Source organism: Protopterus annectens, chromosome 9.part0 (assembly GCF_019279795.1).
Source record: "Protopterus annectens isolate FY-2018-M chromosome 9.part0, PAN1.0, whole genome shotgun sequence".
Taxonomy (NCBI): domain Eukaryota; kingdom Metazoa; phylum Chordata; order Ceratodontiformes; family Protopteridae; genus Protopterus; species Protopterus annectens.
Window position 1 is genome coordinate 54,346,824 of NC_056743.1, and position 27,917 is coordinate 54,374,740.

At 37.5% G+C, this 27,917-nt stretch overlaps 1 protein-coding gene across 1 annotated transcript in view; it reads left to right on the forward strand.

Moving 5' to 3' along the window:
* Positions 1 to 27,917, forward strand: part of LOC122810494 (neuron navigator 2-like) — a 2,968,645-nt gene that overhangs the window by 575,416 nt on the left and 2,365,312 nt on the right. The window contains exon 10 of the mRNA XM_044082075.1: positions 16,045 to 16,193. Within this exon, the coding sequence (XP_043938010.1) occupies positions 16,045 to 16,193 (149 nt within the window). The remainder of the gene's footprint in view (positions 1 to 16,044; positions 16,194 to 27,917) is intronic.

Consider the following 27,917-nt stretch of genomic DNA (forward strand, 5'->3'; position numbering starts at 1 on the left):
GCAGAAACAATCAACTTTCAGTAAAGAATATTACTTATAAGTTGGAACTAGAACTTCATTTGCAACCATGAGAATGTATCAGAGGGACCTAGAAGGGAAAATATAACAAAAGAGGGTATATTTTTGAAGAAAAATTTAAAAAATATTTGGTATGGAAGTTGTGAATTCACTAGCAGGAACTCAACCAGAAAATACATATTATTCTCCAAGGTACAAAAACTGGACTAGACTAGATAGAAATTATGTGAAAGATTCGACACACAACAAATGAATATTTCAGATCATGCACCAATAAAAACTAAGATAAAAATGCAGGGCAGTAATGTTAAAATGAGACATTGGCACTTTTCACCTACTTGTAAAAAGAGAGGAATTTAAGGGATGGCTAGTGGAAATTATTTGTGAAATATTAAGGAAGAATGAAAAGACTGAACTATTTAATGGAGCTGACAAAGGTAAGAGTATTGCAGAATAAGGGGAATCTCACAAAAGAAGAGGTGCAAATACAGAGTGCTAAAGAAAATAAGGCTCTATCTGGATAATATGCATCAGTTTTGAAAGATAACTGATAGTGATAGTACAGTGACTTAGGCAACAGAAAGTAGAAAGAGTTGATGTGGAAATCAAGAAAGAATGCAAATGGAAATACTTATGTAAGACTTAATTATGCAAAGGTTGTAGGTAGATGAGGCTGAGCAATTAACAGTTAACATAGGAGGAGATGAGATAAAAACAGTGATGTATAATCAAGCTGCAGGAAGGTATCCAGAAACAGATGGTATTCCCATTGAAGTTTGGAAGCTTTGATGGAAGAAAATGGTACAGATCTGGAAACATTTGTTTAACAGAATTTTAAAAGGAGGGGAAGCACCAACATCTTGGATGAAAGCTGTGGTGGCTGTAATATCTAAAGATGACAAAAGATCTATCAGACCCAGCTTCATATATACCCACTTCAGTTTTGAACCATGATTATATAGTGTTAGCTAAAACAACCACAAAGGTGTTTCCAAAATTGATAGATATGGATCTGTGTGGTTTTGCGGAGGGGAGGCAAACATTACGCAACATTAATAGAACAATGATGATCCCCAGGGAAATGGAATGTAAGATAATCCCCCTGTCATTGGTGGGTCTTGATGCAAAGAAAGCATTCAACAGATAATCTGTTACTTTATAAGTAAGGTAAGAGAAACATTTGCATTCTCTGATACAATAGTAAGGTTAATTTGGAGGATATATGAAGGAGTAAAAAGTGGGAGGATTTTTCTTTGATAAGTTCTGTCTGAACAGAGGAACCAGGCAGGGTTGATGTTCTTCATGTTTCACTGTTGCAGTCATTACATTTGGGTAATCTGCTGGCAGGTTGCCCTCAGTCAGCCTGATTAACAAAATCTTGGGTCCTGCGTCGGATGCTGTCCTTTCTTCCATGACGTCAGGTCGTCAGGGGTATAAAACATGCAGCCGACATCTTTACCTCAGTCTTTCTTGCCGTGCGGTGCCCAAAGCAGAAGCAGTTCGCAAGTTTCAGTCGTCCGACTCCTGAAATTTTTGTTTTCGAGTTTCAGAACTAAAGTCTTCAACTTAAAGCTAAGTACCCCATTGGGGAAACTTTTTCTTGCTCCTTACAGATGTCAGTAAAAGTTAATAATTGCATTACTTGTGGAAAGCAAATACCTCATAAAGATTTTCATCTGTACTGTATTCCTTGCCTAGGCCTGACCACGACATACCTTGCTGTCGGTTTTGTGCTTTATTTAATCAGCGCACTATCCGTTCTCGGTACATTTTTGCCTTTAAATATTTCAGTTCTCGGTTTAATTATCCAGAAATGATGTCTGTTAGCCATCCGACTACCGGAATTTCAAAAAATGCAAAGATAAAGACAGAGACCGGCCATTAAGGTCCAAAACTGCCAACGACACTTCTCCTAAGCCAGTCGCCAGATCGCCGGTACTCAGTGAGGCGCTTTTGCAGCCCCTGATACCTGCTACTTCTGACTCACAGGCCTCTACTGAGACCCATTTGGAGTCTGGTATGCTGCAAGATACTTCATCTATGGAACCCGCGGATGTCCCTACCTTGGATGGGTCCAGAGCCACTGTGCAGGCACCGGCTTCTGAGGGTGTATTCAGGCCTACAGACTTGCATATCAAACCAACTCCACCTTCAATACTAAGGCCTAAATCTCGATCTATGTAAAAAAAAAAACAACGCTCAGGCCACATGTTCAGGCCCCTACATCTAAAAAACAAATGATCAAAATGGCTGAAGATCTAATTACTCTAATCAGGGGTAGTCATTCCCCCCCCCCCTTCTAAGAGGCCTAGGCCTGAGCTTGACTATGAATCTTCTGATCAGGATTCTGTTTCTTCTGACTCTTCTAATAACCTGGATTTGTCCATACCTACTTATGAGGATTCTGATGCAGAGGATTCCATTACCTCTGCCTCCCCCCCTGAGGTTTTCTCTTTTGGTGAAGCTTTACATAACTTACAGGAGCATTTCCACTGGGAAAGTCAGGAATTCTTTGATTCTAAAAAGAGGCTTAGGGATTTTCATCTTTTACCTCAGTGTAGGCCTTTGGCTATACCTCCTATACTAGACATTGTTGATGATGTGTTTTCGGAATCCAGTATGGCTCCTGATTCCCTGCCTCCAGCTCCTTATAAACCTGACAGATACTACAGGGTTCCTGAGTCCCAGAAGTTCCTTTTCAAAAATCCTATTGCAGATCCTGAAACCATTTCTCAAGGGCCTAAGGGCATTAAGACTTCTACTGCTAAAAATCCTATCCCTTCTGATAGAGATTCCAGGGCGCTGGATAGATGGGGTAAAAAGGTTTATACTTCTGCAACCTTGGCTATCAGGGCTTTAAACTACCAATTTCATATGTTAAAATATCAACAGCATATTTGGATTTGGACTGCTTAAACAGAAAATAATGTTGATTTCTGACTGTGTGGAAAATAAAGATTTACATGATTTATTGCATTCTGCTGAACAAGTTGGAAAACATACTTTGCAATGTGGTTTTGATTCTTTAGAGGCCTCTTGCAGGGCTGCTGTTACTGGCTCTGTACTTAGAAGGCATGCTTGGCTTAAGGAGCAATCTCTGCCTGATCATGTTAAAGCAAAATTGTTGGATGCTCCTTTAAATCAGGACCGCCTGTTTGGCAGTAAGGCTGAAGAAGTTTAAAAAAAGATGGAAGACCAAGCTAAATCCATGCAAACTGTAAATGATTTCTTACAAGTGCAACCTCCTAGATTTACTAGGCACTGGCCTATTAAGAATTGGTCCTTTCCAGCTCCTTCCAGATCATCTCAAGCCAAATCCAGGCACACCAAATGCACCAGGCTTCAGTCACAAGGGACTCTCAGACCTAAACAATGGGGAGCCTCTATTTCCAAATCTGGAAATACAAGACACCCCCCTATGGTAAACAGTCTCAATGACTTTCCTTTAAAATTACCAAGCACTTACATTTTAGCCACCCCTTTGGGAGGAAAGATTGCTCTTCATGCAAAAAACTGGGAACTCATAACACAGGACAAATGGGTTTTAAATATAGTGTCCCAGGGATACAGATTTCATTTCCACAAGTTGCCAACACCAAACGTGTGGCCAGATCTGCCCCCAAATCAGTGGGCAGAGGTTCAGAAACAAGTACTTCCCCTCCTAAACATGGGGGCTATTCAACCGGTACCAGAAGAGGAAAAGGGACAAAGTTTCTACTCCAGGCTCTTCCTGGTACCCAGAAAAGACAAAACACGGCATCCAATTCTGGACCTGTCTACTCTAAACACCTTTCTGGACACTCCAAAATTCAAGATGCTGACTCTTCACCAGTTACTTCCTATGCTAGGCAAAGATGCCTGATTCTCAACACACATAGATAGTAAGTATTTCAATAAATGGTAATCCAGTTAAATGGACTTGCCTTTTCAGTTAGTGGACTAGAGTGGTATTGAAGGCATACAGTGATGCAGAGACCGTAAGAACATACCCATTACTTGTGCAAAAGGTTATATTAGTAGATTATTCAGGTTAAATCTTGCAGCTTCCTACATTAAATACTAGTCTAACTGTCCAGCTGCTCCATGCTATGCCAGTGCTCTGTGCTATGCCAGCTGCTCCATGCTATGCCAGTGCTCCATGCTATGCCAGCTGCTCCATGCTATGCCAGTGCTCTGTGCTGTGCCAGTTCCCCTTGCTATGCCAGTGCTCCCTGCTATGCCAGCTGCTCCATGCTATGCCAGTGCTTTGTGCTATGCCATCTGTTCCATGATATGCCAGTGCTTTGTGCTATGCCAGTGTTCCATGCTATGCCAGTGCTTCCTGCTGTCCCAGCTACTCTGTGCTATGCTAGTGCTCTGTGCTATGCCAGCTGCTCCATGCTATGCCAGCTGCTCCGTGCTATGCCAGCTGCTCTGTGCTATGCCAGTGCTCCATGCTATGCCAGCTGCTCTGTGCTATGCCAGTGCTCCGTGCTATGCCAGTGCTCCGTGCTATGCCAGCTGCTCTGTGCTGTGGCAGTGCTCCGTGCTATGCCAGAAAAGTAAGATTTTTTTGTTGCTATTATTAGGATGCAAAAGGAGTCACCTTTTCATACAGGAAATGTATTTGAGACAGTGGAGTTTCTGTGGAGAACAGGAGTGAACTGCAGTGTTGTAATATGTTTATATTTCTGTAAAAGCAGTGAGTCATTGTTATTGCCTATTGGAAGCGCTAGCACTGAGCATCAGCCTAATTATGCTCACCTGTGCTTACCTTATAACTCATTAGGTAACAATATGTTACACTGGGATTAGAGCGTGCTACTGAGTGTCAACCCCTTAGTTAATAATTATGGATGTTGCTAGGTAACCTTAGGTGACCCTGAGCAGGGAAGTCGGGAATAATGTTCTAGAGGATATTCTGCGTATCTGGTAACAGTGAGAAAGATTAATTAATGCTTAACCCCCTCCAGTCATCTATTACTTGTTTTAGTGCCTGATAAAACACAACATGAGAAAAAAAGCTCAACTTTAAGCAGGATTTTCTGCATAGAAGTGAGCCATCGCAGCAAACTCTCTTGCAACCCAGATGTATGTTATAGTAATGTAGTCACAGATTCTTTGTAAAAAGAAAAATTTGGTTTCAATGAAAAAAAAAGTTTGATTTGTTCTGTGTACATATTCAGTATTTTTTCCGGATTTCAAGTTTCAGCCTTTTGTAGCTTTCGTGACTTTATTTCCATTCTTCTGACTTTCAGTCTCTAAGTTAAGCTTCAGTCTGCTCGATGAGATGTATGTATATCTCACAAATCATACACCATTCTTTCTTCTTATGTGACATTCATTAGTGAACCTCCTGGAAGAAACAAGAAGTGAGAAACACTAACCTTAGTGGTTCGTCAGTTTTTGTCATCTGGGAACACAGAAAGCCTGTTTTCCTTTTGTAGCTGAAGCTTACTATATATGTCTTAGAAGTTTTATTTATTTTTTCCACAGAACTCACTAGCATCATGAGTCTGTGCAGGGTGGATTGGTCCAGGGATACAGTGATCACATTTCTGTTAAATGGCTGCAGCCCAGATTTGCTATCAGACAAGATGGCAGGAGGGTAACTTAAGAAGGGATTGGGTGAAACTCATCAAGTGCCGTAGTATGGGAGTCATACCTCTCAACTTCTTAGCACAAGAAATCTGGACAAAGCCAAAAATAATGAGGGGACAAAGACCACCCACAAACAGGGGTAGATTTTCACTATTGCTCTTATAAACTTGGAAAATTGCTACAATAAAAGTTTTTTTATTAGCATGCATTTTCTTTTTTTTTTTCAAATAGCATGCATTTTCTGAAGGCTATGAAGTCTGAAACTCAGATGTCTGCCATTGTCTAGTGACATTAGTTCTCAATGACTTGCCTAAAAACACAAATTGTATGAGGAACAGACTAAAAATAAGAGGCAAAAATCTGGGCATTCTGCGAAAAACAGTATAGTCAAGAGGTATGCTGGGAGTACAACAGCTGCTTATACAGTGATGACACGTGAAATTCTCTAGTCATGTTAGCAATGAGGCATGTGCCACTGTGGAAAGTATGTATATGCATTTGTGTTTTCATGCATAGTACCTTCCAAAAAAGAAACTAAACCCTTGCTGTACTTCTCTGGGTTGCATCACACTGAATGCCCATTGTCAACTCTAGCACCAGCATAATGGTTGTCTATTTTTTAACCACTAATATGCAGCCAGGCAGAGAGCTTGGCTCACTGAGTAGGCTGAAATGGTCAGCAGATGATTAAAGGTCAAAGAGGCAACTTAATACTCTTACTCAGAATTTGTTCACAAAATGATTTATTGTACAGATTATGTCTGATCAAACAGGAAGTGGAATGTAAACTGTTAGTGCTCAAACCTTTCAGAAACCTAGTAATAGCAAATAGGAATGGAGAAGACTTACACAGATCCTAGCAAGGTTGTACTGACTAGGAATGATGAAGGAAGTTGAGAACTTTTGTACTGCATGCTATAAATGCCTGAAGAGCCCCCCCCCCACCCCCACCCCACCAACACTGAAAAAGTCCTTTGATTCCAATGCCCATCATAAAGCTGTCATTTGAATGAATTGCTGTAGAGATTGTGGGGCCAATGGTAAAAGCCAGCAATGAGTTTCAATACATCTTGGTCATTTTCGATTATGCAACTAAGTACCCCGAGGCTATTTTCTTATGTAAGGCTAACGTTAAATCTAAAGTTAGGGAGTTAGACATTCTATTTTCCAGAGCAGGGCTATCTAAGCAAATACTGAGCATGGGAGTCCTTTTATTTCCAGAATGATGCCCCATATGTGCCACTGCTTTAATACCAAGCAATTCAAAACCTCAGTGTACCAACCCCAGATAGATACTAGATTTTAGCTGAACATTAAAATCCTTGCTGAGAAAATTTATTGAAGACATAGAAACTGAGACAAGTCAATATTATACCTCCTGTTTGTCATTAGAGAAGGATCACACTGCTGCTGCAGCATTCGGTCCTTCTGAATTGTTGGACCGCGTTTAGAGCATCGAATGTTCTGAATGTTGAAAGAAAAAAGATTGACAGGGGAAACATCCTGAAACAAAATATTGAATACAAAACAATTAAACACAGCACATTGTATGCAGGGGATCAAGCCCCCAACATCATCATCATCCCCCTTTTTCCTATTTTTGACATGGGGTCAGGGTGTCATGCTAACTGTCACCATCTCTCTTGATACAGTGCAACACTCCTGCCTTCTTCAACACTCATGCTTAACCGTTGCAGATCATCTCTCACACCTCATTTCCTTTGTACCTTCTTCCTGTCTGTCTCAAATCTTTTTCACCAGATTGTCTTCTGCTTTTCTGCACATCTGCCTGAGCCACCATAATCTGTTCTCTTTGACTTTCTTTGCAATTGGGACTAGTTTCGCTTCTGCTCTTTTGTCCTCATTTCATCTCCATCACCTCTAGCTTCCTCATCTGCTCTGCCTTTACTGCCGAAGTTTCTGTACCATAGAGTAGTGCTGGTCACACCACTGTGTTGTACACCTTACGTACAAGCCCTCGACATCCACTGTTAAGTGTATATACCAACACAAAGATTGTACCACACTAGGGAAAGGGCAAAAACCCAGAACCCACTCTACAGCGATTTCAGTGAACACACTACTGGTTTTATACTGAGAAGAAAGAATCCAGTTGACATTTTGTTTTTTTGATGTTCCCCTGTTGATCTTTTTCCTTTCGACATTCAGAAAGTTCAGTGTTATGAGTGTATGTATGTATTTATTTATTTATTTACATTTGTTTACCAGGATGATTTGCTGGGCCAAAGTGAGCCTAATTTCAGTGGAAGCCCAGGGAGAAAAGCTCCACATCAGCAAGCACATACAATAAAAGAGGCATATTTGAATGCATAAGTTGAGAGTCACAGTTGAATAAACAAAGGTAAAAGCTCAACATTAACAGCTACATTAATTACAGTACAATATAAGAGGTACAGTTAAACACAAAAGTCAGACTTCACGGTAGATGTAAGGGTGCTTTGGGTAAATTTGCTGAAGTTTAGCTGCAGAGTTGACAACACAAATGATGGTTGAGTCATCTACATATTGTACTACAGTACCTTGGCTAACAGTGGAGTAAATGTTGTTGAAAATACTGAAAAGAAGACGCCCTAGTAAGACAAAGAGTGCTGCCATTTGGTAGGTTGTTGTGTGTTTGTGAGGTAATTAGAAACCTGATTTCGGATTGGGGGAGATAGCTACTTTAGAGAGTTTTGTAAGAAGTAGAGGGTGGACGACTGTGTCAAAGACCTTAGAGAGGTCAACAAAGAGTGAAGATACAATTTGTCCTGCATCTGGACCTTGATTAACTGTGTCCATGAAGGATATAAGAGCTGTTGTAGTACTGTGGCCTGGCCTGAACTCATGCTGAGTAGGGGAAATAATTTGATTATGAAGTAGATAGTTTAGAAGTTGAATATGAATTCATTTTTCCAAGAACTTAGAGATAGGGGAGAGAATAGCAATAGGGTGAAAATTAGAAATGTCTGTGCTGGTGCCACCTTTGCAAAGGGTGAGAGTAAATGTTTTTTTCCAGGTGCTAAGTACATAGGCTCTTGGATAGATCTGTTAAGGTGTATGCTGATAGGGTAAGCAATGGCTTTAGCTGACATTTGAAGGTATTCAGAGGGTAGGTTGTCAGTTGCGTTAGTGCCAAGTTTGAACTTGAGAAGTAGTTTTGTTATAGTAGCAGAGGGTATAGGGGAGAAAGAAAAGCTCGGCAGTAAGGGAGTAGTGGGGTTTGTGAAGACTGATTTGGAGGTACAGAGTTAGTATTGCAGTTAGTTAGAGGAAATGTGGTGGTGAGATTAAATATGATGTTGATAAAGTATGAGTTGAAGAGAGTGGTTATTTCAATAAGTGTTTTATCTGGATTTGGACAGAAGTTGTTCCTTGAACCTGGGTTTAGCATAGATGTGATGGAGTTCCAGAATTTCTTTGCGTTTTGTTTATGGTTATTTTGAAGACTTAGGTAGTATTCTTTTTTATATTTAATGACTAGACACTTTACTTGATTATGGAGTTGCCTAAATTGTAAGAGATCAGAAGGACTTTTATTTTTTTTGCCATAGTTTCCATAATTTGTCCCTAGCAGTCATGATTTGCTTGATGGGTCTAGTGAGCCAGATAGCATGGTTAGTTTTTACTCTTTTTTGTCAGAGTGGGGCTAGTTTGTTTAGGGTCTTGAGAAAAGTTGAGTTGAATAACCTGACGGCTTCATTTAGGGAAGGACTTTTAGTGTATCCCAGTTGATGTTTTTCAAAATTTTGTTAAGAATTGTTGGGTTAAAATTAGTTAGATTTTTTTTGTTTGTTTATATTGGTGTTGCTTAGTGTTGGAGTGGTTTTGTGTAGTATATAGGCAGGCAGGTGGTCAATGATACTGTAAGGTAGTGTGCCTGTGGGTAAGATTTTATTTGGGTCAGAGACCAGAATCCAATCAAGGATCGAACCACTGTCTTTGTTTCTGTTGGGTCTAGTTGTATTGGTAATTAGCTGAGTAAAGTTAAACAGGTTAATATTGGATGAAAGAAAGTTGTAGGAGATGTCTAGCAGTTAATGTTTACATCACCCAGGATAATTGTTTTATCTAGAATTATTATATGGCAGGCACCCTTGCTGAGTGTAAGATACTGCCAGACAAAACTGAGAAGAAGAGGAAACTTCATTTAAAATGTCAAAAACACTGTACTAACTTGCAGGATAGGCTGAAATCACATGGAAACAGCACTGGCTACATGAAAAGGGGTGTATAATAGAAATCCAAGGACTAGGTAATTCAAAGCTGGAAATCAGTTGGTATTTTTTTTTCTGCTGAAAACAAGTTTTTGGCCAAATGGAGGGTCCAGCTAAAGCAATGGGAAAAATTAAACAATGTAAACCACAGGGTTAGGCAGACTGGTAAAGAGAAGGGTAGAACAGCTGTACCATGTTAACTTTCTGAAACCTGAAATGAAATGCAGACCTCTGTACTTAGCTTAATGACAGAAACTGATGCAACCAGTGAAGAAAGAAAACTGACCTCCATGCCTGCAATGCAGTTAGATGTCCATTTAGATGTCACACTATATAAGCCACAGAAACAAGAGAAAAGGATGGGTCTCTTAAGAAACAAGGAAGTATTTTCAGAATTACCTGGCAGAAGAAAATACTGTAGCGAGACCATTTCAGGAGAAGTGGTTAACTTAAAACCATCATAACAGCAGAACAGAGAAAGCTTGTGCAAGAAGAAGTTAGAACGCTTAAGAATGTAGTGACAGGAAAATCAGATAGCAAATGGAAAGGTCCCTCAAGGTTATCCCCAAAGCCTGAGGGAGCACAAAACCAGTGGCTCTACAAACACTCTCACTATGGACCTAAATCTGCACCAACAGCAAACAAAATTTGTTGTAAAAATAGGTTTTTAACTCAAAGGTATTCCATGGCTATGGAATAAGCTGCCTGTACAAGTCAAACAAAGTATTACTTTCACTACCATTAAGGTTATTCTTGATAACTGGATGATTACAGACAAATTTACCAAAGGGTTATTATATATACAGACAAATTTACCCCAGGGTTATTATGTATGGCCCTGTTCAGTTTGGGATATGAATACTAATTGAAGTAAAAGGTGGCGAAACAGTAAAGCGTATCAGCTTTTGGTTCTCATGATTTCTTGGTATTATGTCTATGCTCCGGTGAAAAACTGGACTGTTCCAACAAGTAAGGATATTCTCAATGTTACCTGGGTACTATAAAAAATCGTAACCTATTTTGCAGCTGTAGTATGCTGTAATATGGACTTGACAAAGGAGAAAATGAACCCTTCATGTAAAATAGACAGCAGAGGTAGTGATGGTTTTAAATAGTTAAAGAAAGCATCACGTCCAGAGTTTGTTGTAGCATCCACAGATTTAAGTAACCCCTGCATAGTATTCTAATGCATCAGAGGCAGGCCTAGGGGCAATGCTTTCACAAGTCTTTGGGGGAGAGAAAAACCCTATATTCTTTTTAAGTCACAAGCTAAGTTGACTGGACACCAAATATTCCACTATCAAAAGAAAGTGCTTTCATATCTGAAGTGCATGTCATTTGCAGGGATTTACACTGGACACAGACCACACCTCTCTAATTTGGCCACATAAACAACAGGATAGGAACACTGAGCTTTGTGTGTGTGTGTGTGTGTGTGTGTGTGTGTGTGTGTGTGTGTGTGTGTGTGTGTGTGTGTGTGTGTGTGTGTGTGTGTGTGTGTGTGTGTGTGTGCTCCCTTTACAGCAATTTAAGTCTTTTATAAAACATCATTCAGGCTGAATCCACCATGGTGCATATGGAATAGGTTAGATAAGGTAGATACCACTGAATGTGTATTCTAGTAGTTCACTACAAAGAGAACAGCTGCTGCCATTTTGAACTGTTATGAACACTTTAGTTGTACTTTAAACAGAAGCACTTCACTGTAAGGTTTGGTATAGATAACCTGTAGTCATTTTGAGTTGTAATCACCAGCATTCAACAAAATGCAAATAAATGAGGGTCTTTATGTTGCTCTCCGTCTTTACCAGCTGACACCCCTCTCTCAATTATTTTTCTTGATTATATTACTCTCCCTTTGCATAAGGTACAGTAGAAGAAACTTTATCTTCAGTTTTACTTTTTTCATTACTCAAAACACCTATTGCCTAGAGTCTTCCATTGTTTGAGTTTTCTGTTTTATACTGACCAGGCACTGCTTCTTCCTCTTTGAGTACACGAGTGAAGTCTTTCTTCTTATTGTTAATTTCTCCTTTTCAACACTCATCAGTTGCTTGGAATGTTCCATTTCCTGGGGCTTTGTGTTTTAGGTTGACAGAAAGTATAGAAATCTGCTAACATTGTGCATTTTCCACACCTCCTAATTTAATTACCTTTGGAATACACCCTTTCAATGAGTGATTCCTCTTCTATAGTTCTGCTAGTCATTTCTTCTTCCTTCAGGTTGTAATGACACTTCAAATCCCTGCTTTATAAGACTTTAGGATTAAATATTTTACAGTGTACCTCCTTTCTTTCAACTGGTTCTACTTTTGTATGCTTCTCTGGCATAGGAAAATGCTGGCATATTTGTTTAAATGGTGTAGAATATTCCTCTTCGTCTTTGTTTATGCTTAGCCACATTGTTATGCCTTGAACTTTTTTGGATTAATGTACTCTTGTGAAAATGTTTGATGGTTGCACCTCTCCCTTTTTCCAAGTCAAGCAGAGGAGTATCTAGAATTATACCATGACCCCCCCCAAAACGTGCACTCTGATTGGCCAGCGTGCACATTGTAAATCGAGTTATACTAATGGAAAAAGGTCCAGTCGCCCGGACTTTTTTCCATTAGTATAACTCTACTTTTAAAACACTGTCTCGCTATGTTAAATGGGTTTAACATAGCGAGACAGCTTTAAAATAAGCAACGGAGATTTCCATTGCTTATTTTAAAGCTGTCTCACTATGCTAAACCCATTTAACATAGCGAGACAGGTTTTAAAAAAAAAGCAACGGAGAAAGCAAGATCTCCGTTGCTTTTTACTGTTTCGCTATGTTAAATGGGTTTAACATAGCGAGACAGTTTTAAAATAAGCAACGGACATCTCCGTTGCTTATTTTAAAACTGTCTCGCTATGTTAAACCCATTTAACATAGCAAAAATAAAAAGCAATGGAGATCTTGCTTTCTCCGTTGCTTTTGCCAACTCTGATGTACTGCGCAGGCGCAGTACATCAGAACTGCCGCGGATGCCAGACATCTGCGGAAGGGCAGTAAACAGGCATTATACTATGTCATTATTTAAGAAAAGTAATAGTTTCTTTTCTTAAATAATGTCATATAATAGCAATAACCACTTCTGGGTGTGGTAATGCTGTATTTACCCACGGTTGGCTTTGTTTGGTTCCTCGGGCTTCGCCCTCGGGACCAAACCACGCCAACCGTGGGTAAATCCAGCATTACCCACACCCAGGCGTGGGTTATTGCTATATTATTTACGTGATGGATCCCTTCTGCACACTGCTAAGCTGGTCTGTAAAAAGGATTACCTTTGTCCAATTGCTTCCACAAATCTTTAAAGTGGGAAAATGCTTTCCCTACTTTAGGGGTCTACAAAAACAGGATGAACTAACTTTCTAAACTTAGTTTGATTGCTATTTAAGTATTGTGATACAGAGTTCTTGTTCCATAAATACAGACTAACTCAACTACATTTTTTTAGTATGGGCTATCTTTTCACAAACATACTGTGCCTCGTGTGACCACAGTGCCTGATTCTAGTAGCTCTTGCAGCTCCCTGCCATGAATTAAGAAACTGCAATTAATTAACTTGTCGGTAACACAATTAACAGAAAGCTGTCTCAGCTATTGTTGCAGACAGATTATTACATTTCAAAGCCTATCACCCCTAACATCTTTTCACTAGTTGCAGTTTTTAATGATAACAGTGTTAACAGAAAATTGGGGTGCATGGTTAGGCTTAAAAAGGCCCTTGTAGTTGTTAGCCTAGTAAACACCTATGAACCTGCATACATTTAGACTCTTCTGTTTTAACCATAGCTTCATTACATAACAATCTCTGTACCAGTACCAGAACATTTTCAGTTTCCTCAACTTCAGTTTGGCACACATATATTCCTAAAAAGAACCAGCAAAGCCCTTTAAAGCTACCAATGGCTAACTATGTCACTTTACTTTTACTATATTGATGTTTAGGCTCTAAACATAATTTAAGTGTATGTTTTAAACCACATAGTTAAGATCTTACCATTTTGTTAACAGAAAATGTCTAGCTATAAAACTTTTGAGCTTGTGTTTGAGAGGTAACATCAGCTTGAGATAACAGTGTTTTTTTTAATTTTATTATAGAGCTGATATTCAGTCCCCTCATGTGCATGAAAGCTTTTAAGGGTTAGCTAATTCACTGGGCTGAGGGAATTGCAGGCCAGTTGTTCCAGTCCTATCCCTTCTGGTGTGCATGTCATTTGAAGGCCATGAGGTAACATATTGAGGTCTTCCACCCTGGTTTGATGCATAACAGGTGGAAATGACTTTGCTACTGCCACAGACTTGGTAGTGGCCACCATCCCATCAGCTTCAGCAACAACAGTCTGATGTCAGCCATCATCTCAACACAAGGACAACACAGTGCATACTCCAGAAGACTCCAAGCCCAGGCCAAAAGACTGCTGTTTTCTCCAATGTAACAACCTTTGAGACAGCAAAAGGTAGTGCTCAGAATCCTTTTTGACAGGGAAAAAATTGTGCCAAATATGCTGCCCACTGCATCCACCAGTGTTATATAAAGTAATGCAATAGGGACCACTAGTCAGTGAAATAATGAATGGCTGTTGAAGGGAAGTAACTTCTGATGCAGACTGTTCATGTATATATAGGTGAAGCAACTTAAACTATATAAAATAATTTATCTATTAGTCCCACCAAGAAAAAGGAAAAAATCAGTTTGTCATGCCAGGTTTAACAGTCCAGAGATGCTTTTAGCCAGCTTTCTTTTTCCTGGATTCCAAGTGGAAATTATCTGAAGATCTTCATGTTGTCCTGGAATGTCTTCTCCTTTGATGCAGGACACTCCACAGAACCATTTTCTCAGACAAAAACTCCCCCTGCCACAAGATGCCACCTTTTGTGGTTAACTGGGCCGTAACCCTCAGTTTATACTTCTTTCTTTCTTTCTTTCTTTCTTTACTTATTTATTTATGTATCTGTTTATTGACATGCTTACTGGGAAAGTCTGACTGAGCACAGATACCCATTTTAGCAGAAGCCCAGTAAGAAATGCTGCAAGGTATAATATTTAATGCAGTCAAGTAACAAATTTTGTAATGTGGTAATTTTAGTAGAGTAATTATTCATTAACAGCAATTTCTGTGGGAAGCCTCTCTAGCTAATACAAGAATATCCATGTCACTCATAAAGAAACAATACTATGTACACTGTAATGATTCTCTGATTGTATCAGTGCTGTTTACATCTATTGCGGCGTGCTAGTCTTACATTATATGGAATCCAGCTTGCATACCTACACAGGTAATGGAATCCAGCTTGTATACCTGCACAGGTATGGTGTTCGATTCTAACATTAGTCAACTGACGTATATGTGGTAGGTGCTATGTTACAGTCATTTAAGGGATGGGAGGTTTGGCATAATGGTTAAAGTCTTTGCCTCATAGGCACAAGATACAGAGTTTGATTCTCAACATGGGTTATTAGGTACGCTTAAAATGGCCCTTCAGGACAGTTAGCCCAGTATTCACGTATAAACCTGTTACAGCTCAGTTTTACAGTACTGTGACACATCATAAGGTGAGAACAGACACACTGTTACAGTAGGGAACTGAACATATTTTACAATGACCTTTCTTGCAACTGTAGATTTATCACATCTTATTATGAGAGCTGCTAAACCCCTGAAGTTGTCGCATACCTCTACTGGATACACAGTGACTTCAGTACTGATTATATTTAATAAGCAGAGGGCAGAGGGGTGGGTGGATGTGGAAAGCTTCACTCCCTGTAAGGAAGAGTTACACATTTTTATTTGTAGAATAGTCCTTTCAAGTACATAACTTGTAATTTTCAGATTTGAAAAAAAAAAATTATGTCCATGTACCTTTAATTAATCCACCTTGCAATTTTTAGAGTTGAAAGACTTGTTTTTACAAGATCAACCTATGTCCATACATCTAAAAATCCATTTTGGATGTATTCTTCCTTGATTTATTTTAACTACTGGGTTTTAACAAAAAATGTTTTAAAACAAGTTACTTCACTTTAAACTGGTCCAAGAGTTGCATGAATCTGTGAAGACCTGCTCATTTACTGCCTGAATCTGAATTAAGTCCTTACCACTCTGCATTTCATCGAATGTGATAACCACATGTTTTCCTTTATACCTGTTTTCATCCTGTTGAGCTCATTATAATTTTAATTTTCCTTATTTTGAATTTTAGACTTCCAGGTCCCAGCACAAGGGGGGCTGCTGCAGCCACTGAGACCAAAACTCATGTTTCTGTCAGTGCTAGCAACAGGCGCAGTCAGAGCTTTACCGCCTATGACAAATCCAGACCTTCAATTCCTCCAGCAAGCTCTAGTGAAAAACGTAAGTGCACCTGCCACTGACAAAACCAATGTCATGTTGATGAGCATATTCTTTATAAGTCATTCTAGTGTCATAACAGGAAAACAACTGTACATAAGGGCCATCTGCATGTCATTTGTGTATGTTTACTTCAGCTGGAATGAGGACAAAAGTACATATTCCTTGGAGTGTATAAGAGAAAACAAGTGAAATGCTGTCACTATGCAGCACAATATACATTTTGCCTTAAAACTCATATGCTTTCTATATTTGCTGAGAAGTAATAATCAGTTTGTGGTTTGCTATGAAATGTAGGAAGAGTGATGTATTTGTAGAGGTATTCTGCCATGAAGAAACTTATATTTCCTCTCATTTATGTACTGCCCTCACAAGCATAATCTATTGACACTCAGCAAAACATGTTTTTTTACAACATGGTGCACATACAGTATTCTGTTAAAGGTCCTTTCTTTCAATACACAGTATGCATTTGGCCTAGACTGGCATAACTTCATATCAAGCTCAACTAACTTCCTGTGTGGATCCATGTCCAGTATGCTGTTATTGAAATGTAATTTTGTTACAGAAACAGAAAAAAAAAGGAAAACAATCACATATTAGCAGATAAAGCACACCTCAGTCCTTTTGTATACAGTGCCTCATGTCACGGGATCCCTTTGTGTCCTACATGTACCACCAAATTCCTACAGTGCCTCATGTCATGGGATCTCTTTGTGTCCTACATGTACCACCAGATTCCTACAGTGCCTCATGTCATCTGGGATTCCTTTGTGTCCTACATGTACCACTAGATTCTTACAGTGATGATGTCACAGGATCCTTTTGTGTCCTACATGTACCACCAGATTCCTACAGTGCCGTATGTCACAGGATCCCTTTGTGTCCTACATGTACCACCAGATTCCTACAGTGCCTCATGTCACGGGATACCTTTGTGTCCTACATGTACCACCAGATTCCTACAGCGCCTCATGTCACAGGATCCCTTTGTGTCCTACATGCACCACCAGATTCCTGCAGTGCCTCATGTTATCTGGGATTCCTTTGTGTCCTACGTGTACCACCAGATTCTTACAATGATGTTGTCACAGGATCCTTTTGTGTCCTACATGTACCACCAGATTCCTACAGTGCCTTATGTCATGGGATCCCTTTGTGTCTTACATGTGCCACCAGATTCCTACAGTGCCTCATGGCACGGGATACCTTTGTGTCCTACATGCACCACCAGATTCCTACAGTGCCTCATGTCATGGGATCCCTTTATATCCTACAACACCAGGGTCAGGTACCTACTCCAGTCAGAGTAATTCTGTATATAAGAATGAATTCTGCTCTTCACTCCTTAAAGTCAGTTGCATCAGCTTGCTGTATTCCATTCTAGCTATATCCAGCTTACTGTTAAAGCATCTAGAAATTGGTAACTTCCAGTGACCAAAATCATTTGCATTTTCCTTGTAGATGTCCAGCATCAATAAGATGTCTCCACAATATGATCTCAGTTAGGAAGATTACACTGTTGAATCTTCTGCATCACTTGTCTCCAGGAAAAAAATATTTAACAAATTAGTCTCAAAGATTATATTCTAAGTTTGTAAATGTATATATGATCACCAGCCTCCATTTAGCCAACTCCACCAGAGTGAGACATATCTCATGTTCATAGGTTCATAGGTGTGTACTAGGCTAATAGGCCTGGAGCCTATATAAGCCTAGCCCAAGAAGATTCCCTGGCATCATGCCACCCAGTGTTAGTCCCCAGTGCCTCTGTCAAACAAGGCCACTGAAGTTATCCCTGGGTGAACTTCCTATTACCTACCCACTCATCAAGATTTCTCTTAGAGAGGGCCAGTGAAGTGCTCTGCTTGATGTGAATGGGAAGGTTGTTTCAGAGTATGGGAAGTCTGTGGGTTAGGAACCAGCATGTTCTGTTTATTGTGGTAATAAGGTTAAGGTCCCTGGAGCGTGTGGCACAGAGGGACTGGGATTTCTTTAGGTGTAGCATATTTAGCAGCTCTGGGTCAGACATGGCTTTGTAAGTCAAGCAGAGATTGCTACTAAGTAGGTGATAAGAGACAGAGTATAGCTGGAGTTTTTTGAGTCTGTCTGTGTAGGGCATGTGTCTAAGGCCTAAGATTCTCTTAGTGAGGTATTTTTGTGTCCTTTCCAGTTGTTATAGGTGTCTAGTGAGGTACATACCAAATGGGGCATTGTATTCTGTAATAGGTCTAATGAGGGATGAGTAGAGAGGGATTATGGCCTCTTTCTTCCTGGATGAGAAACCTTTTGTAATGAGATGTGCCATGTAGAAGGACTTTCTGACTACAGTGGCAATGTGGCTATCAAAGGAGAGGTTGCTGTTAACCTGTGTCCCCAGGTCTCTTATCACACCTTCGGTGTTTAGTGGACTACCGCCAATGTGGTAGTTCATGGGCACCGAATTTTTCCCAGAGGGAATGACAATCCACTTTTTGGCATTGAGCTTAATGCCATGGTTCTGGCACCAGTCACTGGTGTCAGTGAGGCCTTTTTGTAGAATGTCTACATCAGTTGGAGAATCAATAATTGCTCCCAGTTTGTAATCATCTGTGAACTTGGTCAGCCAGAGTCCCTCTGTGTTGTCTTGAACTTTAGAGAAGTAGATGCCAAACAGGAGAGGACCTAGGACCGAGCCCTGTGGGACTCTGCTTGTAACTAGTCAGTAGTCAGATTTGGAGTCCACTACTTTCACAGTGTGGATTCTATCAGTGAGCCAGTTGGCAACCTATTTTATTACATAGGGGTTTGTCACTAAAGTGAATCTATCTATGATTCCTGAGTGAGGGATGGTGTTGAAGGCCTTGGCAAGATCTAGGTAGGCTGTGTGAACTACCTTGCCCTCATCCACAGCTCTGGTGACAGACTCAAAGAAGTCTGTCAGGTTGAGAAGGCATGGTGTGACAAAGGCCTAAAAATAGGAATAGTTTTTAAATATTGTGCTAACAAACTTAGAAGGTTGATAGAATAACAGGTTTGCTTTGGCATGAATTTTCTGAAAGGTATGAAGTTTGAAACTTAAATTTCTGTAATTATTTTCTGTCTTCAGTATTTAATAACTTGCCAATAATTTATTTAGTATTTTATTTATTTTATTTTACATTTGTTAACCGGGATGGTCTGACTGGATACATGTCCTTTTTCAGCGGAGGCCCGGGGAGAAAAGCTCCAACAGAGTTACACTGATAATTAGGTACAGTAAATGAGCTGAAAGAACTTAACAAAAACATAGGCTATTTACATACAAGTACAAGACTGCCATTACTATTTCTGAGATTACTACAAATGTAACATTAATAACATATTAGCAAGGATGGTAGGCAGTATAATGACATAGAGTTAGACAGGATACATATTTCTTTATCACAGTATACAAAGTACTTATCATCTTAGCTAGTTGTTTATGTTTTAGTTAATGGCACAGAGCTAGTCTGGGTTTGAGCAAGGACATAGCCAGTGTGACTTGAAGTGGAGTTTTAGACTATTTTTGAATTGCCTTAGAGAAGTTGCAAGCATGATGTTATTTGGGAGAGAGTTCCATATTTTGCCATATTTGGTGTTGGCAAATAGCACGTCACCACCTAGGTTGAGAGATTTAGTTGTTTGGACAAGGAGTCTGTTTGCTGAGTGAAGGCAGCTTAGATTGGAGTAGGGAGTCATTAAGTTTTTTAGTGCTGGGGTATTCTCAGGTTGTTTAAGGATTTTGAAGGCCTCTATGAGTTGGGACTGGTGAAGAAGGTGTGGGAATTCTATCCATCCAAGCTTTTTCAGGTTAGTACAGTGGTGTGTTCTGTAGGGTAGGCCTGTAACGAACCTGGCAATGTGATTATAGCAGGATGAGAGCTTGGCCAGATCAGATTTGTTAAGGTGAGTGAGGACAGGAGAGGCATATAGTAGGGTAGAGAGAAGGTGTGAACGGGCTGTGGCTGCCCTGGCATTCGGGGTAAGGAAGGCTTTAATTCTATATAGGGTCCCAAGTTTCTTGTTGACTGACTTAATGGCTTGGTTGATATGTATATAAAATCTGAGTTTATTGTCAATGTTTACTCCTAATAGCTTTGTATAGGTGTCTGGGGAGATGATGGTCCCATTATTGGATTTTATAGTGAAGTTTTCAGTCGGAGATCTATTGGTTGGGTAGAAGAGAAGTAACTTGGTTTTGTTTGGATTTAAGATCAGGAGATGGTTGGCAAGCCAGTTTTCGACTTTGGTGAAGCTATGTTGGGTGGTAGTTAGTAGATTTGCAAGAGAGGCATTGGAACATATTATAGTCGAGTCATCTGCATATTGAATGCAGGTTGCTTCAGGGATGACTGTTTGGATGTCGTTTATGAAGACTGAAAAGAGGAGAGGTCCTAATATGGAACCTTGAGGAACTCCTATGGTATTTGGTAGTAGGCAGGAGAGCTTGTTTTGCCACATTACTGCTTGTTGTCTCCCAGTGAGGTAAGCTTGAAACCAGTCAAGGGCTGGAGTATCTAGATACAGGGTTTTTAAAGTATATAGAAGTAGCTGATGGTTTACCATATTGATGGCTTTCGATAGGTCCAGGAAGAGAGCGGAGGATATTTTTTTATTATTCCAGTTAAGATTAATGTTTTCAATGAAAGAGAGGAGGGCAGTGGTTGTACTATGATGGGGTCTGAATCCATGTTGAGAGTCTGTGAGTAGTTTATTTTGGGTTAGATAGAGCATTAGTTGGTTGTGCATGCACTTTTCCATAATTTTGGCAAGTGGTGATAGTATGGCTATAGGTCTATAGTTGGATAGTTCTGTGGATGAACCTCCTTTGTGGAGTGGAATAACATAGGATATTTTCCAAATTGAGGGGATTGAGGCCTCGGTTATGGTTCTGTTAATTAGGATTGAGATAGGGTAGGCTATGACATCTGCAGCAATTTGCAGGTATTCAGCCGGCAGAAGATCGGCTGAAAGGGTGGTTGGCTTCAGTTTTTTCAAAAGGGATCTGATAAAGGATGTGGACACTGGCTGGAAGTTAAAAGAGAGTGGTGAGTCGGGTATAGTGTTTATAGAAGTGTGGGAAGGAGAAAGTTGGTTAGCTAGTGACTGGATGGTTTCTGTGAAGAAAGTATTGAATGATTTGGCTATATCTTCTTGGCTCTTGTCAGATAATGTTCCTGGGGTCAGTGTAGTGGATTTGCCTGGTTGGAGAAGTTTATTTATGCCTGCCCAGTACTTTTGAGGGTTATTCTGATGTTTATGTTGCAGATTGTAGAAGTAATTTTTCTTATCTAGTATGATGGCTTTTTTAGTCTCATTTCTAAGTTGTTGGAATTTGATACGATCTAGGGGTAGTTTGGTAGTGCGCCATTTATCCCACGCTTTGTCTCTAGTTGTTATTTTGGTTTTGGTGTCTGTTGTTAGCCAGGGTGCTATTTGAGTTTTAATTCTTATTGAGCCAATTTGCCAGAAAACCACAATTTTATGAAAAACAGACCAAAAATATGAGGCAAAAATCTGGATACTCTGCATAAATTTGTACAGTTGAGAGGTATGCCTGGATCAGTGGCTGGGTCTAACTCCTAAGAGTTATAGTAAATTTTATCATGGGTATCCCTAGCCACTGATTGGATAGTTAAAGTGATCCATGGCATTACAGTTAAATATATCTGGACATTGCCATATAAAGTTTTAACTAATCCACTTTCATGCTGTTTTCTGAACATACCATTCAAAGAGAAAATTTTTATTTTCTAGTGCAGTATAACTGATATATACTACCCATGTTGCTCTTCTTCCATACTCAAGTCTCTTTTTTTAAAAAGATTTATTTGATTTTACATATTCCAACCATAATTCAACAATCTGAAACAAAATAAAACAAAACTGTATACAAAAGTCCATAACAATAATTATATACATAAAACAATTAGTACTTTTCTACTAGATCATTACATTTCTGCCAGGCTATGTATTGATGAGTTACATTTCTAGTTCTCATTTTATAGTGAATAATTCATTTTTACAACAGATTTGGCTAGAAGGATAAATTCACTAGTAAAAGAGAGAAGGGTAGTTTTTCATTTCCAGTTTTCAGTTATAATTTAAATAACAATAGCTAGGACAGACCAGAGAAGAGGTATTTGTGATACTGGAATAACGCCTGGAATTGGCTCATTGAACAAAATCATGGAATGTGTAATAGTACAATTATCTGACCACAATGCTTGGCAAAAGCCTCTAAAATCAGTCCAGAAAGATGACATTATGTTGCATTCTATTATATGAACCCGATCTGCATCAAGGGTTTCATTGCATCTCCAGCATTTTATTTGTTCTGATTTTTATATAACAGCAATTTTGTGGGGTGTTAGAGCAACTATGTGTAAAAATTTCCATGTATAAATCTTCCAGTATAGAGAAGACATTGATTTTCCTGCAGATTGTAAGGATAGTTTCTTACTTTTCTCAGAAAATTCTCTTTTGTTTATTTTTGTCGAGTAATTCCAGAGTGAAAATTCAGGGGGGGAGCAAATTAAACTCTAATAGTCTTATGTATGATTGACAAGTATGACTTACCTTCAGATGGATTATTATTTATTATATTGGCATAGTTTTAGTTTGTATGTCTAATGCTATTTTATATTTGTCTGACTATATTCCTTACATACTTGTATATCTAACCAACTACTATTTAATAGACTGTATCTGGCAATCAGATAATCAGCTGAGTGCATTTTATTCCCATTCAGAAATTGATGCCAATAAATTAAATTACTATGTTTTAACTCAAATATTTTCCTTGTATTAAAATATATTAAGCATTCATTTGTGAAAGCTATAGGAAATAATGTTATTAGTAGATCTTTGATTAGATAATTCATATTCATAAATCTCTTGAATATTAACAGAACTTGATTTATAAAAGAGTAGGGAATAAACCTATGCTTTTCATTTAATATATAGTCCTTTAAAACCCCAAAAAGGTATTGATGTCCAAATTTGTATAAGTTTGTATTATAGATTTATTAACTATTACTATATTTTCATGTATTGATTTCCAACAGGAAGCATAATAGGAGTCAAGCCACTGGGGTATTACCTTATTAGTTATCTAGTTATAATATAAGTCAATAGTGGGGAAACTAATGCCTCCCTCTTCCTAACTTTTGATGTGCCAGTCTAAGGAAATTCTTGCTTTTTTGGGACACCATAAGAACTTTAGTAAAATATAGTTTATTTTTTATTTACTTTTTAGAAGGGGGAGAATTAATGACTGACTAAGAATAAGATTTTTGGTAAAATTATCATTTTGGTCAATGTAAGTCTATCCTCAAATGTGAAAAATAATTTATTCCAATTGTCTGTTAATTTGGATATTGTATCAATTAGGTTTTGGTAGTTAATTAAAATATATTTTTTATTATTCTTCTCAATAGTAATTCCTAAGTATTTTAACTGTAAATTGTCCCAGCCATGTTTTTTGTAAGAGTTTAACTTAGTGGTTATCCCTTTTTTATAAGCAAGTTTTTTTTTTATAGTGATTACATTTCTGGCCTGAATCCTTTTCAAAATAGTCCATAGTGCTAACTATATGATTCAAGGAGAGTTCAATATTGCCATTAATATCCAGAATGTCATCAGCAAAAAGATGAATTTTAGAAGAAAATTTTTCATTTATTTTAAAGCCTTTAAATTTCACGTTAGATCTTACATAGTTAGCAAATGACAGCATAATAAGTGCAAATAGGAAAGGGGATAAAGGGCATCCCTGTTTGGTACCTTTTAAGATATCACAGAGGCTAGCTACAAAGGGGCCTATTTTGACAAAAGAAATTGAGTTGTCATAAAGCTTTCTAATTAACTTTATGAAATCAGTGAAAAAGCTATAGTCATTTAGTACTCTGAACAAGTATGACCAATTCACAGAGTCAAAAGCTTTATCCATATCTAAGCTTATTATGGATAACTATTTTTTGTTTGCCATATCAAAGAAAAGAGTCTTATTATATTATCTTGAACTTCCCTATTAACTATAAACCCAGTCTGATCTTCATTTACTAAACCACTGAGCATTTGATTTAATCTTTTTGCTAATATAGACATGAAAATCCTGTAGTCTACAGTTAAAAGTGATATACTTCTATAAGAAGAACATAGAGCAGGGTCCTTATCTGATTTTAAATCAGTGTGATAATAGAATATGTCCATGATATGAAAATATTAGATATAGTCTTAAGTACTTCAAAGGCATTTAATACAATTTTTAAAATATTATCTGGTAAAAAGTTTATATAGCTTTGGAATTATTCCATCCATACCTGGTGCTTTATTGTTTTAATATTTTTAATTTGGTCTTTTAATTCCTTAAAAGAAAAAGACTTATCAATCCTGCTCTTCTGTTCTTTTGATAGTTTATTATGCATGTTTTCTTTAAAAAATATACAATAAGTTGCTGTTACTAAGGTTTGACTTTCTTTTATTAATTTCTTCTTAATATTTGCTAAAACATTGTAATATATCTTTCAGATCCATAGCTTTCATAGTCTTATCCCATTCTTTATAAACAATCTCCTTGATATGGTTTATTTTATTCATGTTTTTTCAACCCAATATCTATTCTATAAAGGTTCTTTGGGTTTATTGAATATGACTATAAATTAATTTATTCCTAGATTAATGGAAATCATATGGTGTAAGATTTCTGATTTAGACTTTTCAACTGTGTGCTTGCAGCTTTATCATTGGGTTTAAGGTTTCATTTATAAATTTCCGCGTGGAGAGCATTTAACTCTTTATCCCATTCCTTTCTTTTACAAATACACCAGTTCTTTACTTTATCATATAAGTAAGCTTTTAATGTTTTCCATAGTATGACATCAGTGACCTCACCTTTGTTGTTAGATTCCACAAATTGATTTATCTCTTTTAATAACCATTCATTAAAGCATATTTTAAAAACATCTAGTTTTAAATTTGATATATCTCTCATATACATTGAATTAATATAATGATTTAAATATTTCACTACTGAAGATAGCCTGATTTGTTTAACAATGTAGTGTCTTTGATAGGATGCAGTTAAAATCACCAGCTGTCAACATTTCTCCTTTAGAGTATAGTGTTATTTCTCCTTTAGAGTATAGTGTTATAATATCTATGTATTTCTTTACTGTTTTAGAACCAATCCCAGGGATCCAACAGGTATTTATAAGGGTATAGTATTTTTATCAGTTTCTATTACCACCAATCCCAGAATAGCATTCTTGTCTGAATAGGAATCCACTATTTTAGGTAGATCTGACTTTTTTTTCCGGAGAATAAGAACAACTTTTCTTCTTGAACCAAACTGAGAGCCAGTTAAAACTGAATAATCTTTTAACAACAATCTATTTAAATCTTTAGTCAATAAATGAGTGTCCTGTAGAAAAATAATGTTTGCTTTATGTAGAGTAAAATACTTATTAAAGCCCTCTTTGAAGGGTTATTTAACCCATTTATATTTAATGAAAAGCATTTATATGCTGGAATCTATTGGAACAATAGGTATAGAAACTACTATGAAATGATTTAGTGCATTAAGCATTATGCTAACAAAAGAACAACTTGCTATGGACAGACATAATAAGGATGATGTGAAAATTTCAGAATTAAAAACATTTTTAACCTCCAACATGAAATAAAGTAAGATGGTTTGCTGAAAGGTTCATACAAGCTGCTTACTAACAGTACCATAATACAACCAATCACATTGTTGCTACTACTTCTATGTGCATAACTAAATTTTCTAAAAAAAATTTTACACTTTTTAAAAAGATGTTAAATTACAAAATAACAAACCAAGAAACTACACAAGGTTACTATATAATAAGACCGATCAAATAGAAGAAATTTAAATAATTATTCATGTATAATAATTAGTATTAATTATACATAACATTTCTTTATATATTACCTATCATATTGAAGATATGCTTAGACTTTTCTTAATACTAAAAATATTTATATGAATTAAGAAACTATGTTATGAATAAATAATGTCTTTTAAGGTATGTGTGCCTATAATTTAACCAGAATAACACTCGTGTCCTATATGAACAACATTGTATAACAAACAGATGATCTGTATTTATTACACTTTGTAAAAGGATTATGAACCAGTACCTATATTAACATTTTGCCTATGTAAATTACTTACATTTCCGCCACATTCACCTCAAAAACCTCATAATTGATTGTAAATTCTCATATAATCTCTCACATAGACTAGAAGCTTGTGAAAACAGCCTGCATAGATTTTGGCAATTTGCATTCATATTCGTTATCTAACAAGGCTGAATTATAAAGCAGACTGCTAACATCTGCATTTATGCAAAAATATAGGTTATCTTAATGAAATGTATGTGTTTTCCAACTTATGTTATTCCACTATTCCCCATATAAAATAATTATTTGAGTATTCTGACTAATAAAGTGGCACTGCAGCATTATCTAGTATGAACAAATGCTTCAACTAGGAATAATACTCATTATAAACTTCACAATTACATTAAAAATCAGTATACCAGCTACAGAGGGAATAGGACACTCAGTAGTAATGCTAAAAGCATTTAACACAAATTTCTACTCAACTATTAAGTGTATATTTATGTAATGTGTTTGAGGTTTAATGAGAACACCTCAATATATCCCACATCAAGTATGTACCCTTTGTGTTTCATTTCACTTGTTCCCCACAGGTGTATATAGCTAAAATAAGCCATTCAGAAGTCTGATGAATTACTATTATATTAAATTGCACTATTTACAGTTTGTCTTAATACTGAGAAATATTTTAAAAGCTACAGCATTTAAAAGTCATCCTTTTCTGTGTTCTGTACGCTTCCTGCTTCTGAGGGTTAAAGGTCACATTGTACTTCCTCTCTGATTCAAAAACTGTTCAGGAAGGATTCAGAGTAAAGCAGAGACACACAAAAGCTTGAGGCTTCTGAAGTAATTCAGCAGGAAATAAACGGAAAAGAAAGTTTTTAAACACAGAAGGCTCATGGACATATTCTGCAAGCACATTTTAACTGAAAGGCATTTTCTAACATCAAATAAGCAGAAGAAAGTTATAGAACCTTAACAGCATCAATAGAAAAAAAAGGGGGATTAAAAACACATCCGTGCACACATTTTAACTATATCCCCTACTGTCAGTGACACTATATGTAAACACTGTGTTAAATATTAAAAATTAAAACAGTAAAGAGTTTTAACATTCCCTTCTACACACATATATTTCCCAACAGTAAAACCAGCCCCCAAACCAGACTCATTCTATTAAAGTTACTCAGTTACTAAATTATTGTGTAAAGGAAAGAGTGACAGGAAAAAAGAAAGGGAAAGGAATAAAAATTAAAAATAAAACTAAGTATGGCATTCCTCTTTAGATTCATAATAGTTTAGTTAAAATAAGCTTATTACTATATGCTTTTCTCCCTCTAGTGGAAAAACTGCAACATTGCAGTAACAGGAAAACTAATACTTGTAAACTGAAAATAATGTAAGGAAAATAGAAAAGTATTTCCTTCAGGGGATTTCATTTAAAAGATGTTTTAGAAACGGCCTATTTAAGACAAATAAAATCTAAATCACTAACAGGTAGTTTTATTTGTCTCTGAACTTTTTTTTCTGTTCTCTTCACCTGTCCAATCATTCCTTGTAGCCTGTCTTTTTAAAGATACT